Source organism: Diceros bicornis, chromosome 12 (genome assembly GCF_020826845.1).
Source record: "Diceros bicornis minor isolate mBicDic1 chromosome 12, mDicBic1.mat.cur, whole genome shotgun sequence".
NCBI lineage: Eukaryota > Metazoa > Chordata > Mammalia > Perissodactyla > Rhinocerotidae > Diceros > Diceros bicornis.
The window spans coordinates 55252782-55267488 of record NC_080751.1 but is presented as its reverse complement, the minus strand read 5'-3'; the positions used below and the strand labels follow the sequence as shown (position 1 = coordinate 55267488).

The following is a 14707-nucleotide window of genomic DNA, read 5'->3' as shown; positions in this document are numbered from 1 at the left end:
GGAGGCGCGGAGAGGAACGTAGAGACCGAAGGGTGACGTTTCCTAGGAACAGATTTCGAGACTGCACCCGATTGAGGATGGCTGATAGTCCCACTCAGTGCGAGCCGCTGGCCTCGCAAGAACTCAGTAGAGACTTCAAGAAGCCAGCTCTGCCGGTGCCCCCGGCGGTGCGGGACAAGGCCGCGGACCGCAATCCTTCAAACCCTGACGAGGTGAAGAAGGAAAGGCCCACGGCGCTGCTGGACCCCGATTCCGAGAAGCCTGATGTCCCGCCGGACAGCGGGGAGGCTCGGAGTCCCCCAGAGGAGCAGCCGCGGCCCCTCGCAGCGGCTCCTTCCCCTGGTGGCCCGGGCCGGGCCCCGCCTTACCGAGAGCCGCCGTGGGGCGGCCCTGCCACAGCCCCCTACAGCCTAGAGACCCTGAAGGGCGGCACCATCCTTGGCACCCGGAGCTTGAAAGGGACGAGCTGCTGCCTTTTCGGGAGGCTGCCTAGCTGCGACGTATGCCTGGAGCACCCCTCGGTGTCTCGCTATCACGCCGTGCTGCAGCACCGGGCGCCCGGCCCGGAGGGAGAATGCGACGGCCACGGGCCCGGCTTCTACCTCTACGATCTGGGAAGCACCCACGGCACTTTTCTTAACAAAACCCGCGTCCCACCCCGCACCTATTGTCGGATCCACGTCGGGCATGTTCTTCGCTTTGGAGGCAGCACCCGGCTCTTTCTTCTTCAGGTAAGTAGAAAAACCTAGAATTGAAATTTCTGGAGCCCACCGGGCTGGGTTCCTGAGCTCTTTAAGCTTTCAATGAGGAAGAAGATTCTCCCAGTTAGTGATTACAAAAGTGGAATCTGGCCTTTCATGTCCAGATCTCTGTATACATTGCCATATTTCTGAAAGTGACTTCAACAATCCTGAACTCTAAAAGAATTCTTTCGCTTGTTTCATCAGGGACCAGAGGAAGACCGAGAGGCAGAATCCGAGTTGACAGTCACCCAATTGAAGGAACTGCGCAAGCAGCAGCAAATGATGTTGGAGAAGAAGATGCTAGGAGAAGACTCAGATGAAGAGGAGGAAATGGATACCACTGAAAGGAAGAAAAATACTAGTGGTCAAGATGATGAAGTGGGCTGCACCTGGGGAATGGGTAAGAAATTACAATTGCTGCCAGAGGTTAATATTTTAAATTCATTGCTAGCAGTATCTTTTTTTTTTTTTTAATCATACGGCTGTTCATGACTCTATGAGATAGGTAGGACAAATACTGTTTGCACATGAAGTTATCAAAACTCAGAGAGATTCCTTACTTTTCTGATGTCAAGAAATTGAACTATGAGCACTATGGATTTCTTCTAATGTGTTTTACAGTACAGTCTTGTTCAAAACTGTTCTTCAGCATACAATTTATTTTTTTTACCATTTAAAAAAATATATAAGTACTGACCTTGATTATCACTGGAGGGGATGGAACTACATTCAATCAAATAAAATGGAATGTTTTCAATATAGGATATTACCTCGAATCTTTTGTACTTTGTGTAAATACCCTGAAATGTGAAATATCTAATCAGGGAAAGCTGGTCCCTTAGCCAAACGAATAAATTGAATTTTCCACAACACCAGACATTTTGGAAGATGGGTGTTTAGGAGGTAGGAATATAAAAAGATAGAAGATAGCCTTAATATGTTGTTGGGAAGACAGGATAAATGAAATTACTTGTGGTAAGTGCCAGACAAAAGCTAGAAACCATAAATATGCTGGAGTAAAAGTTCAGAGAAGGGAGCCATCACTGAGGACTTAGACCTCGCTGTCCAATATGGTAGTCACTAGCCACATGTGCTTATTGGGCACTTACAGTATGGCTAGTCCAAACTGACATGTGCTGTAAATGTAAAATACACACTGGATTTCAAAGACTTAGTGTGAAAAAAGAATGTGAAATGTTCATAATATTTTTATATTGATTACTTGGTAATTTCACCTGTTTCTCTTACTTTTTTAATGTGGCTACTACAAAATATAAGATTACACATATGGCTTTCATTATATTTTTGTTGGGCAGCACTGACTTAGATCTTTAGGAAAGTTTATAAGTTTATAAACAGAAGGGTTTTGTGCTGGGACTTGAAGGATAAGAAGAGTATCCCTTGGGAAGTTGAGCATTGGGAGTGGTATTCAGGGCAGGGATTGATGATTTTAAGGGAATAATGAGTATACCAGTCTATTTGGTAGTTACGATATGCATTAGGAAATTCTATTGGAGACCAAGTATTAGACCCGGGTGTAAGAGAACAAGGATGCCAGGCTGAGGAGCTTAGATTTTTTCTGTACACAATGTGGTAGGTAATTTTGCTTTTAAAATGTAGTGATGGAAAAAAAAAAAATAAGGTGCCATGAAAACAAGTTTTAATTGTCATACAATTTAGAAAACCTGAAGATACTCTTACTGGTGGTTTTGTGGTTATCCTTTGCAGGTCCATCCCTTTCTTTTCATGACTGATAACTGTATCTTTATGCAGTCTGAAAGAATAATGGATGTCATTGAAATAGTCTCTTATGTCTGATTGTCTTTTCTTTCTTTCCCATCTCCTGTAGGAGAGGATGCTGTAGAGGATGAGGCTGAAGAGAACCCCATTGTCTTAGAGTTTCAGCAGGAAAGGGAGGCCTTTTATATAAAGGATCCAAAAAAGGCTCTCCAAGGGTTTTTTGACCGAGAAGGTATGTAAATAGATTCTGACGCTGCCAGCAAAATGTATCCACAGCAGTGTTGTTTTCTAGATCTTCAGGTACTTAGAAATGCTATATTTTATCTGCTCTCCTCCTTGTTTAGTTCTTATCCTTGTGGTCAGTTGCATCAGGTTTATTTTGAAAATAGTAAAAATCTTGTTAGTCTTTCTTCTCATTTTGGAAAAAAGGAAGTACTTTTTCCTGGCTTGTCTCATTCTTCTCGAAAAATCCTAGACTTGGGTGGTGGGGAGATTGGCCCAACTTCTTGTAATTTTTTGTTTCTAATTCACCTGATCTTTTGTAATTCTTACCTTGAATTTTCATTTTATATGATTAAAGATTGTTTCCACAGACAATTGTTTCAGTAGAGATGCTTTGAGAGAATATGTGTGTGTGTGTGTGTGTGTGTGTGTGTATGAATATATATATGAACTGGTTGTGTTCTGCACTTAACACATGTACTTCTAAAAACCAGGCAACTGTGATGAATTAACAGCTTAAGTCTACAACTTATAAAAAGTGTGAAAGCTACTGTACAGTGGTCAAAGCTATGAATGAAGAGTTGATTGTTTTGATCTGAGTTTGCTCTTCTTTGCCTCAAGCTCATCCTAATTTTATTATTGGATGATAATCCCTAGGAATGAGAAGTAGTCAATGTGATATGGGAACTTGATATTCTTATTTAACCTTTGCTCTGTTTTCTCCTTGTATCAACTAGTAATTGTCACATGCTGTTAAAATTGTTTTGTCTTTCTTCCTCCCACAGGAGAAGAATTAGAATATGAATTTGATGAACAGGGACATAGCACTTGGCTCTGTAGAGTAAGGTATGTTCTTTTCTCATAAATGTCCATTACAGCTGTAATTTACGATTATAGACAATAACCCAGAGAGTAACTTTAGTCTTAATTTTAGGCTATTCCTGAATTTGGGCCTTGATAGTTTAGTAACACATATTAATGGGGGGTGGGGTGGGATGAGTAAGAGAGAAGGAAAAGATTTGACATCCAACCTTGGCAAGATAAAACAAAATGAACTGAGAGATTAAAAAGCCATCTCAAAAAACATGACTATTATCACAGCGTATTAGTTTTTTTCATGAAAATTGGAGCTTAGTGCTGTGCTATAATTCCCTTCAAACTGATGCAGATTACCTGTGGATGATTCAACTGGAAAACAACTGGTGGCTGAGGCCATTCACTCAGGAAAGAAAAAAGAAGCTATGATCCAATGCTCACTGGAAGCTTGTCGAATCCTCGATACTTTGGGATTGCTGAGGCAGGAGGCAGGTGAGCATGTGGGAACATGTTTTTTCTTTAAAAAAAAAAAAAAGGAAAATTTAATACAAAAGGTAACAAAACCTTTTTTTAGAGGGAAATGTAAATTGTATAAAATTCTATGAAGTGACAAGAAAAAATTCCCTATCTCACTCTCTGAAGGTAGCCATTGTTTATTTATATTCTCCCAGACAGTTTCTGTGCATATAGATGTGTGTTCAGAACGAGATCCTTTAACAAAAAACAAATACTCATACACAAATGCAATTATATTGCTTATAGTCTTTTGTGACTTATTTAGCATAAGAATGTATCATGGATATTATCCATATCATTGCATTAAATTTACCTCATTTAAAAAAAAACTCTCGGGCCGGCCCGGTGGCTTGGTGGTTAAGTGTGTGCGCTCCGCTACTGGCGGCCCTGGTTCGGATCCCAGGTGCGCACCGACGCACTGCTTCTCCAGCCATGCTGAGGCCGCGTCCCACATACAGCAACTAGAAGGATGTGCAACTATGACATAACAACTATCTACTGGGGCTTTGGGGCAGAAAAAGAAAGGAGGAGGATTGGCAATGGATGTTAGCTCAGAGCCGGTCTTCCTCAGCAAAAAGAGGAAGATTAGCACGGATGTTAGCTCAGGGCTGATCTCCCTCACAAAAAAAAAAAAAACCAAAAAAAAACTCTCGGGGGCCGGCCCCGTGGCTTAGCGGTTAAGTGTGCGAGCTCCGCTGCTGGCGGCCCGGGTTCGGATCCCGGGCCCGCACCGACGCACCGCTTCTCCGGCCATGCTGAGGCTGCGTCCCACATACAGCAACTAGAAGGATGTGCAACTATGACATACAACTATCTACTGGGGCTTTGGGGGAAAAAATAAATAAATAAAAATTATTTAAAAAAAAAAAACAAGCTCTCGGAGTCGGCCCCGTGCCATAGTGGTTAAGTGCATGCATTCCACTGCTGGCGGCCCGGGTTTGGATCCCAGGCGTGCACCAAGGCAGCACTTGTCAGGCCATGCTGTGGTGGCGTCCCATATAAAGTGGAGGAAGATGGGCACGGATGTTAGCCCAGGGCCAGTCTTCCTCAGCAAAAAGAGGAGGATTGGCAGATGTTAGCACAGGGCTGATCTTCTTCACAAAAAAAAAAAAAACAAAAAACCTCTGTTTATACCATCATTTATTAGTAAGGCTTATATTATATTTTTATTTACTCTAAAATTAATTTTTATTATTGCAAAGTAATTTATATATAGTTAAAACTACCAAAGGCTTAAAACAAACTATACTTGTTTCTCATGTTGCCCCTCCCCAGTCTTCATCCCTAGAAGGCTTTTAACTCTTTCGGTTATTTCTTCTGGCATTTAAAAATATCCAAGAGTATGCTGTTATATTTTGAGCTATTTATTTTAAACATTATCTGTTGACTTTGTTAAATTAGTATCTAGTATTTACATGATTATGTTTATGCAAAATATTAGTCACAACTGAGCAGTTTTATCTCCTTGTTTTTCCTAAAGTGAAGACCTGTGTTTGTTTTTCATGTGTTTGATTTTTTTTGGGGGGGTGGGGAGTACCTCTTGCTCATTCTTCCCACACCTTTCAGTAGCTTTTCAGTGTGTTTTTCCATATGGTCATTTCACATTAACTGATTTATCAGTTCTGGTTTTTTTGGAGACATTTCTCTGAGGAGCACTATTCTCCTTCTTTTAGGGCTTACTGCTCTCTAGTCCTGCTGCAGAACTTTATCTGAGACTTCATTTTGCTGTCATTCTTGAGATTTCCTTTGTGTTTCTCCAGGGTTGGATTTCCTGTTTCTCAATTCTCAGATTCTCGTATTTCTTGATTTATTCCATTGTGTTAGTGGAGCACATCTTTCTGTAGTTTTAGCAGGTTAAAAAGCTGATACAACAATAGAGGGCATGGATGATGATAGTCTTCAATGGATTTCATGTCTTTCATTTTTCTTGGTCTACTGTCTCGTTTTGGGGAACATGCTTTCATGGATTCCTGAGAAAGGCTCTGTAGCAAGTAAACTTTATTAAACCCTCCATTCTGAAAATATAATTATTTAGATATAATTTTTCTATCTCTATATCTTTTTGTTCTTTCTGGGAGAGTTCTGCAGCTTTATCTTTCTGTCTCTATTTTGCTATCAAGATTTTAATTTCCAAACCTCATTTTTGTACTTTGAATATTTTTACAACATAGTATCTTGTTGTTGTTTAATAGGTTGTAAATATCTTTTTGTTGTTTGTTTGTTTATTTATTTTCCCCCAAAGCCCTAGTAGATAGTTGTATGTCATAGCTGCACATCCTTCTAGTTGCTGTATGTGGGACGCGGCCTCAGCATGGCCGGAGAAGCAGTGCGTCGATCCGAACCCGGGCTGCCAGTAGCGGAGCGCGATCACTTAACCGCTAAGCCACGGGGCTGGCCCTAGGTTGTAAATATCTTATCTCTCTGCTAATCTGTTTTCTCTAGGTTGGTTTTTCTTTGTGTTTATTTTGGTCTCTGCCCTGCATGTTAGAGATTTTTCTTTTTTTTTTTTTGTGAGTCAGATCAGCACTGGGCTAACATCCATGCCCATCTTCCTCTACTTTATATGGGACACCGCCACAGCGTGGCATGACAAGTGGTGCACTGGTGCGCGCCTGGGATCTGAATCTGCAAACCCTGGGCCGCCACCAAGCGGAGTGCGTGCACTTAACCGCTGTGCCGCCGGGCCAGCCCCTAGAGATTTTTTTTAGGTGTTGTGTAGTCAGTCCTTGGTTGTAGATTCTTATCTGGGGACGAGAAAAGGTGATTGACAACTTGTAATATATAGGTGAGGCTTGTTAACTTTGCACAACACTATAGAGTAATGTAGGTGGGCCTTTTGTTGGGTAACTCCTCATGTAAGTATTCTTAGGTTTTTCCTCTTCTACTGGCAAGACTCCCCAAAGAGTGCTCTTCCAATCTCCTGCATGAAAGGGGAGGATTGGCTGCCAGTGTTCACAGAGCTAAGCAGTGGAAGAGGCTGAGCAGGTTCTCAGCATTCAGCTCTTTTCAGGACAGTACTATTTTTAGAATATATTACACATGCCCTCAACTGTACTGGTCAACCCACAGTCCAAAGACTTTCTCTTTTACCTTTTCTAGAGATTAACCTCTCGATTTTTTCTAGGGGTGGGAAGGAAGTGAGTAGTCAGGGAAGAGGATTTGTTTCTCAACCAGCTTTTACTCAGTTCTCCTTATTTTAGCACTACTGTCCATGTCTGGTTCCAGATCCTTCTGAGGATTCTGTAGTATAATCAGATTGGTTCTCAGCTTTCCCCACACTGTTGATTTAGGATTCATCTTTTTTAGTTCTGCTAAGTTAGTGTCCACTCGTCTGTCTGCTTTCTGATTCCCAAAACTTTGGTGTTGCTCTCCTATTCTCCTTGTCTTTGTAGATTAGTGTCTTTAAAAAACGGTCTCTTTACTGCAATTTTAGTGGGGTATGGGAAGAGAGTGAAATTAGATACGTATGTTCAGTGTACCATCTTAACCCGGAAATTATCGGGTTTATATTAATAAGGACTGTTTTGGTTGCAAATAATAGAAACCCAATTCAAACTAGCTTAGGGGGAAAGGTTATTGGCTGTAAAAGCTGGGAAGAGTAGCTCACGGGATTGAATGAAAAACTACATGAACCAGGACCTCAGGTTCTGGAATCAGAACTTACTGCTACCAAACCAGACCTCAGTATCACTAAGACACATATAAGCTCTGTATGTGTATCTGTGAGTGAGCCTGTCTCACGAGGGCATGGTTTTATTTTGTAGACAGATTTTTTTACCCCATGCAGAAAAGCCGGCTGCTTATAGCCCTGGATTTATATCTTTCCTTTTGAATAACCTCATTGGAAAGAGAGCCTCTTTTTCCCTATATCTAAATATAAATATGAGGGGGGCCTGCCAGTGGCACAAGCGGTTAAGTGCACGTGCTCCGCTGCGGTGGCCCGAGGTTCGCTGGTTCGGATCCCTGGTGTGCACCAATGCACCTCTTGGCAAGCCATGCTGTGGCGGCATCCCATATAAAGTGGAGGTAGATGGGCACAGATGTTAGCCCAGGGCCAATCTTCCTCAACAAAAAAAAAAAAAAAAGAGGAGGATTGGCAGATGTTAGCACAGGGCTGATCTTCCTCACAAAAAAATAAATAAATATAAATATGAGGGAAGGATTGATCTGGCCTTGGTCATATGACTACCCCTAATCCAGATGGAATGGGAGAGGAGTTCTCTAGAGGAAAGGGGGTACTTTTACCAGAAGGGGAGTAAGATGGTGTAGGGTAGACAAAAAAATAATGGCTACTGTGGTCTCCTGTTGATGGGTTTTGCAGATTTTCACTGTTACAAACAATGTTGCATTGATATCTATGGAATAAATTCCTATAAGTAGAATTGCTGGATCAATTGCATTTTTAATGTTGACAGATGTAAGATTGACCATCAAAAAGATTGTATCAGTGTACATTTCCACAATTGTTTGAGAGTTCTTTTCCCCATATCCTTGCCAAATTGGGCATTATTAATCTTTTGATGTTTTTTCTAGCCTAATAGGTGAGAAGTGGTATCTCATTATTTTAATTTGTATTTTTTTAATTGTTAAAAAAAAGCTTAACATCTTTTCAAATGTTTGTTGGCCATTCATGTTTCTTTTTCTGTAACTTTTTTATTATTATTTTTAAAATTTTCTTTTGGATTATTGGCCTTTTCATCATTTATCTTTTTCCTTTTTTACTCATTGATTTTTGAGAGCTTTTTGCTCATTAAATACATTAACCCTTTGTTTTAAATTTTTTATTACGGTAAAATATACATAACATAAAATTTATCATTTTAAGCATTTTTAAGTGTAAGGTTCAGTGGCATTAAATACATTCACATTATTGTGCACCCATCACTGCTGTCCATCTCATAACTCTTTCATCATCCCATACTGACCCTTCGTACCCATTAAACACCAACTTCCCATTCTTCCTTCTCCCAGTCCTTGGTGTAACCACTGTTCTACTTTATGTCTCTGAATTTGACTACGCTATGTACCTCATATAAGTGGAAGCATGCAATATGTGTCCTTTTGTGTCTGGCTTATTTCACTTAACATAATGTCTTCATGGTTTAGCCTTTTACTGTTACATGTAGTTTGGCAGCTTGTTGAATTCTTATCTTTCACTAATTGATGGTGATATTTTAAGCTACTTGCCTACTTGCCTTCTTTCTTTTTATTTTTTTAAACATATTTCATTATCATTTATTTTATTTGCCTCTAGTATCTCGGAAAAGGAAAGCCAAGAACTGGGAAGATGAAGACTTTTATGATAGTGATGATGACACGTTTCTTGATCGGACTGGCCTGGTTGAAAAGAAGCGTCTGAACCGAATGAAGAAGGCTGGAAAGATTGAAGAGAAGCCAGAGACCTTTGAATCATTGGCAAGTTTTATTTCTAGAAGTAGCTGTGGTAGTTTAATTTTTTTTGTACAATAATATATTATTTAAATTTGTTTTATAATTATAATTTTAAAAGCAGTAGCATTGAAATCTGGTACTGAAGTATAACTTTTGTCATCTGTAAATTTGATGGTAACAAACAACTAGTCTTATCCAAGTTGGAAAAAAGTTTGGTTTGCTGCTAGAGACTCTATCCACCTTTAGGTGGATATTGATCCATTAATGAGCATTCTTTGGATATGATGTTACCCCCTCAAAAAAGAAGGAAAAAGTCCAAATTGGGACATTCTGAGGTGAAATTGACTTTAGGTTTCTGGCAGTCAAGAATCGTGAAAGGAACTTTGAAGAGTATAGTTTGGTAATAGTCTTAAACTGTATATCCTTCATGAAATCATCATAAGGAGGCATGTGTTTTCACTATATTAAGTAGTACTGAGAGCTTAAAACATTACCCAACATTAATCCTTTTGATTCGTCAATGAAAACAAATGCTTTGAGGTCTTTCTTTTGAGTAAAATAAAGTCTGTGTTCTGTACATTCATTCTGTGTAATTCTGAGTTCTTTAATTCAGAAATTAATTGAATTAGAATTAAATAAACAAATGAAAATGTTAACTCCATAAGGAGCAGATTTAACTGGACTTCTGAATTAATCCTTTTAAAACTTGTAACAATAGTGAAAATAAGAGGAGAAAGATAAGGAAAACTACCATGTTTTGAAAGAAGAAAAACATTTGCTAACTCTGTTAATTTGGGTGTTACAGGTTGCAAAGTTAAATGATGCTGAAAGGGAACTCTCTGAAATTTCTGAGAGACTGAAAGCCTCAAGCAAAGGTAATGTAATGAATCATTAAACATATATTTACTGAGCATCTACCATGTGTAGTGCACTGTGCTAGACACTGAGGCTACATTGGTTAATAAGATATATCATACAGAGTATGGAGCCTTTCTGGGGAGCAACATAGTGTTTTAGAACTAGAAAGAACTTTATAAATTATTTGGTTTAACCCCTTTTTTAATAGAAGAGGGGAATGAAGCCCATTGAAGCAAAGTGACATCCTAGAGTCTCCCAGCTATAACCTATTTCCTTATTTCTAATATCAGTAATGTCCTCTGTCTAGCTCTGCATTAGTGACTTTTCTGTGAAAACTTTGGCTGAATTTTAGAATATTTGGGGCCATCTTTCTAAACATGTATCATCCTTTTCTTGGACAGCTCTATCAGAGTCATCATCTCAGGACTCTTTAGATGCATTCATGTCAGAAATGAAATCAGGGAGTGCGTTAGATGGTGTGTCCCGGAAGAAACTTCACCTGAGAACTTTTGAACTGAGGAAAGAACAACAGAGACTTAAAGGGTTGATAAAAATTGTAAAGCCAGCAGAGATTCCAGAACTAAAAAAGTAAGTCTTAATTATACTTGGAATTTTAAATAAGCATGTTTGCATAGATTACATTTTGAATTATATCTTTATTTTCTTAGATAATCATTTTTGAACAAAAATAGAATATAAGAAATGCTTTAAAGCACAGAAGGCAGTGGTTTTATAACTAAACCCATTTCATTTGTGATTAAAAACTCATTTGTGAAATATGGATTGCTATAGGATTTTTAGAGAAAACTATATTGATTTCTGTTTCCTTGGAAGGCTCTGAATTTTTTACTTTATCTTTTAATGCAAAATAAACTTTTTAAAAGAGTAACATGCACAAAAGGCTAATTACCTTAATATATAAAGACCTGTGGGGCTGGCCCCATGGCTTTGGGGGTAGAGTGCGCGCGCTCTGCTACTGGTGGCCTGGGTTCGGATCCTGGGTGCACACCGGTGTACTGCTTGTCCGGCCATGCTGAGGCAGCGTCCCACGTACAGCAACTAGAAGGATGTGCAACTATGACATACAACTATCTACTGGAGCTTTGGGGAGAAAAATGGAAAAAAAAAAAAAGAGGAGGAGGATTGGCAATAGGTGTTAGCTCAGGGCCGGTCTTCCTCAGCAAAAAGAGGAGGATTGGCATGGATGTTAGCTCGGGGCTGATCTTCCTCACAAAAAAAAAAAAAAAAGACCTATGAATGATAAGTAGACAGCCATCCACCAAAGAGAAAAATGGGCAAAGGATATCAACTGACAGGCCACTGAAAAAGAAATACAAATAGCTTTTAACTATATAAAGAGATACTCAACCTCACTCATAATAAGAGAAATACAAATACTACAATGTAATACCATTTTTTATCTATCATTTTAAAACCACAGATGAAAAGATATGAGCTCAGATTGTCTTTTTTTTTGGTGAGGCCCTGAGCTAACACCTGTTGCCAGTCTTCCTCTTTTTGCTTGAGGAAGATTGGCCCTGAGCTAATATCTGTGCCAGTCTACCTCTATTTTGTATGTGGGTCGCCGCCACAGCATGGCTTGATGAGTGGTGTATGTCCGTGCCTGGGATCTGAACCCATGAACCCAGGCCGCCAAAGTACAGCGCACCGGCCTTAACCACTACACCACCAGGCTAGCCTCAGATTGTCATTTTAATGCCTTTATCTATCATCCCTAAGAACCAGTTGACAATTGTTTAATATATTTAAATACTGAAGTAATTTCTTCCTTTAAAAGAGGAGAAAGTGTAATCCCTTGAAGTTGATTTTATTGTTAGCTTTGATTTTTGGGAAGTTATTGGAAGACATTAACCCAAATCCATTTGCAGACATCTAGAAGATTTTAGAGTAATTTGTAAATAAGATTTTGAGCATAATTTTTCCTAGACTTGGCTGGTATTTGTGAGTGTGTGTGTTTGTGTGTGAGAGAGAGAGAGATCCAATCTTTCAATTTGACAGTATTTTAAAATTTTGTTCTTTATGATCTCAGCAAGTTTTGAAAATGTTGAGTAGGTTGTTGTAGAAATAAGCACCTCACAATGAGCACACTCCAGGTGGGCATCTTAAAAAGTGGTACTGCCTAGATGTGTTCACTCACTTATGAAGGTAGTTAACTATATAAAGTTCCTTGTTGTCTTTAGATCTGTGCTGTCTGGTACAGCACCCAATAGTCACATGTGATAGTAAAATAAAATTAAAAATTCAGTTCCTCAGTCATACTAGTCACATTTCAAGTGCTCAGTAGCCACATATGGCTAGTGGCTACTGTATTGGACAGTGCAATACAAAACATTTCCATCATTGTAGAAAGTTCTGTTAGAAAGCACTGCTTTAGTTTGTCAGTAAGCATTTATTCAGCCCCTCACCCCTGTGTACAAAACCTGTAACTTAATGCTGGGGGCGTTGCATAGGAGAGTATCTAGATATTGAGAAGCACCTCTCCTTATAGAGATGTAAAGAGAAAATGTTTCTGGAGCCCTTGATCATCTGTACAGAAAATTGATCCCCAAATTACTAGCAGGTTTATTCAGACATTTGTGTGTAGTTTGGATATTTAATGCAGTGATCAGTCCACAAAAGTCTATTTGACCCAAATGATATTTGAGTTACCTTACCGATAGTGAGGAGTAAGGAGTTAGACATCGTGGGTTTCATTCTCAGCTCTATCAATTACTTTTTGGGTATTTTGAGGCAAGTTATGTAACTTCTTTGATTTTGGCTTTCCTCATCTATAAATTAGAAGTAATGACGTTGCAAAGATTAAATGAATAGCACTTAACAAAGTGGTGGCATATATGTATTATTGTTGTCATCATTTTCATAATTTTTACTATATCTGTTATACCTAAGCAACTGTTTGTAACATCGTTTTTGTGGAGAAAAGGTAAAAACTCAGGACGCATAGTCCAGGGTAAACAAATTAACAGTGAGTTTTAATTCCGACTCTGTAATCCTTTAACTTGATAAATCAGCCCTGTGAGGTGTTCTGAACTAGAAGACATGTGTCAGCTTCCTCCAGAGCCTCCCCTCCTTCTGTCTATCTGCCTAGTTTCTCCTCCCTTTCCTACTTTAGATACTGGCCTTCAGATGCTGTGTATCTTTTCCCTCCTCTTCTCACTTGAGAGTTGAACTTTCAAACTTTCTACCTAACTCTCCCTCTCCCCCCACAATCAACTCTTGATTTTGAGCCCATCTTCTGCTTTTTCATTTCCTTGGGTTGTCTTTGCACATCTTCCAGGCCAGCCAAGCTATTTAATGGAGCGGAAAAATATCTGTGTTGCTCTTACCTTTGTCTTTCTATGCTAGAATCTTCCTAAGGCCTGTGGGGAGGGGCTGTGAAGGATCATGATTTAGCAAAGAGTCTTTAAGTCCAGGCAGCCCGGATTCTTCTCGTGGCCTTAGCAAGGCTATGGGTCTGTCTCTGGTAGAAACAAAGGGGGTGAGGCTAAGCCCTAGAGCACCACTGAGGGGTAAGACTTAAGTAAAGGAAGGCAGTAGTGGCAAAGGGGGCTGCAGGGTGGAGCAGGGTGGTCAGTTTCCTGATGGTCACTGTGAGTCAGGAGTGCCACTGCTGTCCCTTATATTCCAGAATGCAGGGCTGTCCTGTGGTCAGGTGAAGAAAGCATAGGGCTTTCTTCCCTCTGTCTCCTCATGCTACTTTGTCATTGTCACCTCTGCCTACTCTCTAAGTGTCTTATCAACTCAACCGCCATCCTTTTCGTTTTTGCTCTGTTCTTTTTTCCCCACTCTTTCCTAATTTCTGCAGTCTCTTCTCTTTGCTCTTCCTCAGCTTTACCCTAGTGGGCTTAGCTTTTATAACTATGTCCAGCCAATGAGAATGTTGACAAGCTCACTAGTTGCAGGGTCTCCCATTATGTGTTTATTATTACTCACTACACAGAGTATCCTGCCTCCCGCCCCCTACCCACATACACTTTTTTTTTTTTTTAAACTTCTGTGCTCAGAGCTGTTGTGTGTGGTTATGATAAGTGTGGACTCCAGGGAAGTAAGGCACTGTGAGTCCTCTTCAGAGCTTGGTAGAAAATAGGGCTTTAAACCATGGATCCATCTCCTGCCTCTTGGTGGGGATGGAGTCGTGCTTATATATTCTCCTTTGCCAAGGACCTTTGTACCATAGGCATCATTTTGTGAATGTGCAGTCATGTAGCATGTTGCAAATTACTAAACTAAGGTAGCAGCCTCAGCTTGTCCTTAATAGCTCTTTGTCTGTGACAACACTCTGTTGGCCTGAATACCTCTTTCTTACTGGTCTATGCTTAGATATTCATTTTGTGGAAATTTTTGTTTTGCCAAAAGTTTCTTTGACAGTGTCATGATGTTTTTAGATAAAACCTTGGCCT

The 14707-nt window shown here is 39.8% G+C and overlaps 1 protein-coding gene across 2 annotated transcripts in view; it reads left to right on the top strand.

Moving 5' to 3' along the window:
• The first annotated feature begins 53 nt into the window (after positions 1-53).
• Positions 54-14707, top strand: part of SLC4A1AP (solute carrier family 4 member 1 adaptor protein) — a 28979-nt gene continuing 14325 nt past the window's right edge. The window contains exons 1-8 of one of the 2 annotated variants that reach the window (XM_058551539.1): positions 54-731; positions 948-1143; positions 2593-2715; positions 3491-3551; positions 3874-4013; positions 9292-9452; positions 10234-10303; positions 10688-10874. In XM_058551539.1, the coding sequence (XP_058407522.1) occupies positions 78-731; positions 948-1143; positions 2593-2715; positions 3491-3551; positions 3874-4013; positions 9292-9452; positions 10234-10303; positions 10688-10874 (1592 nt within the window). In that variant the 5' untranslated portion in view covers positions 54-77. The remainder of the gene's footprint in view (positions 732-947; positions 1144-2592; positions 2716-3490; positions 3552-3873; positions 4014-9291; positions 9453-10233; positions 10304-10687; positions 10875-14707) is intronic. The other variant, XM_058551538.1, reaches the window with a different exon arrangement.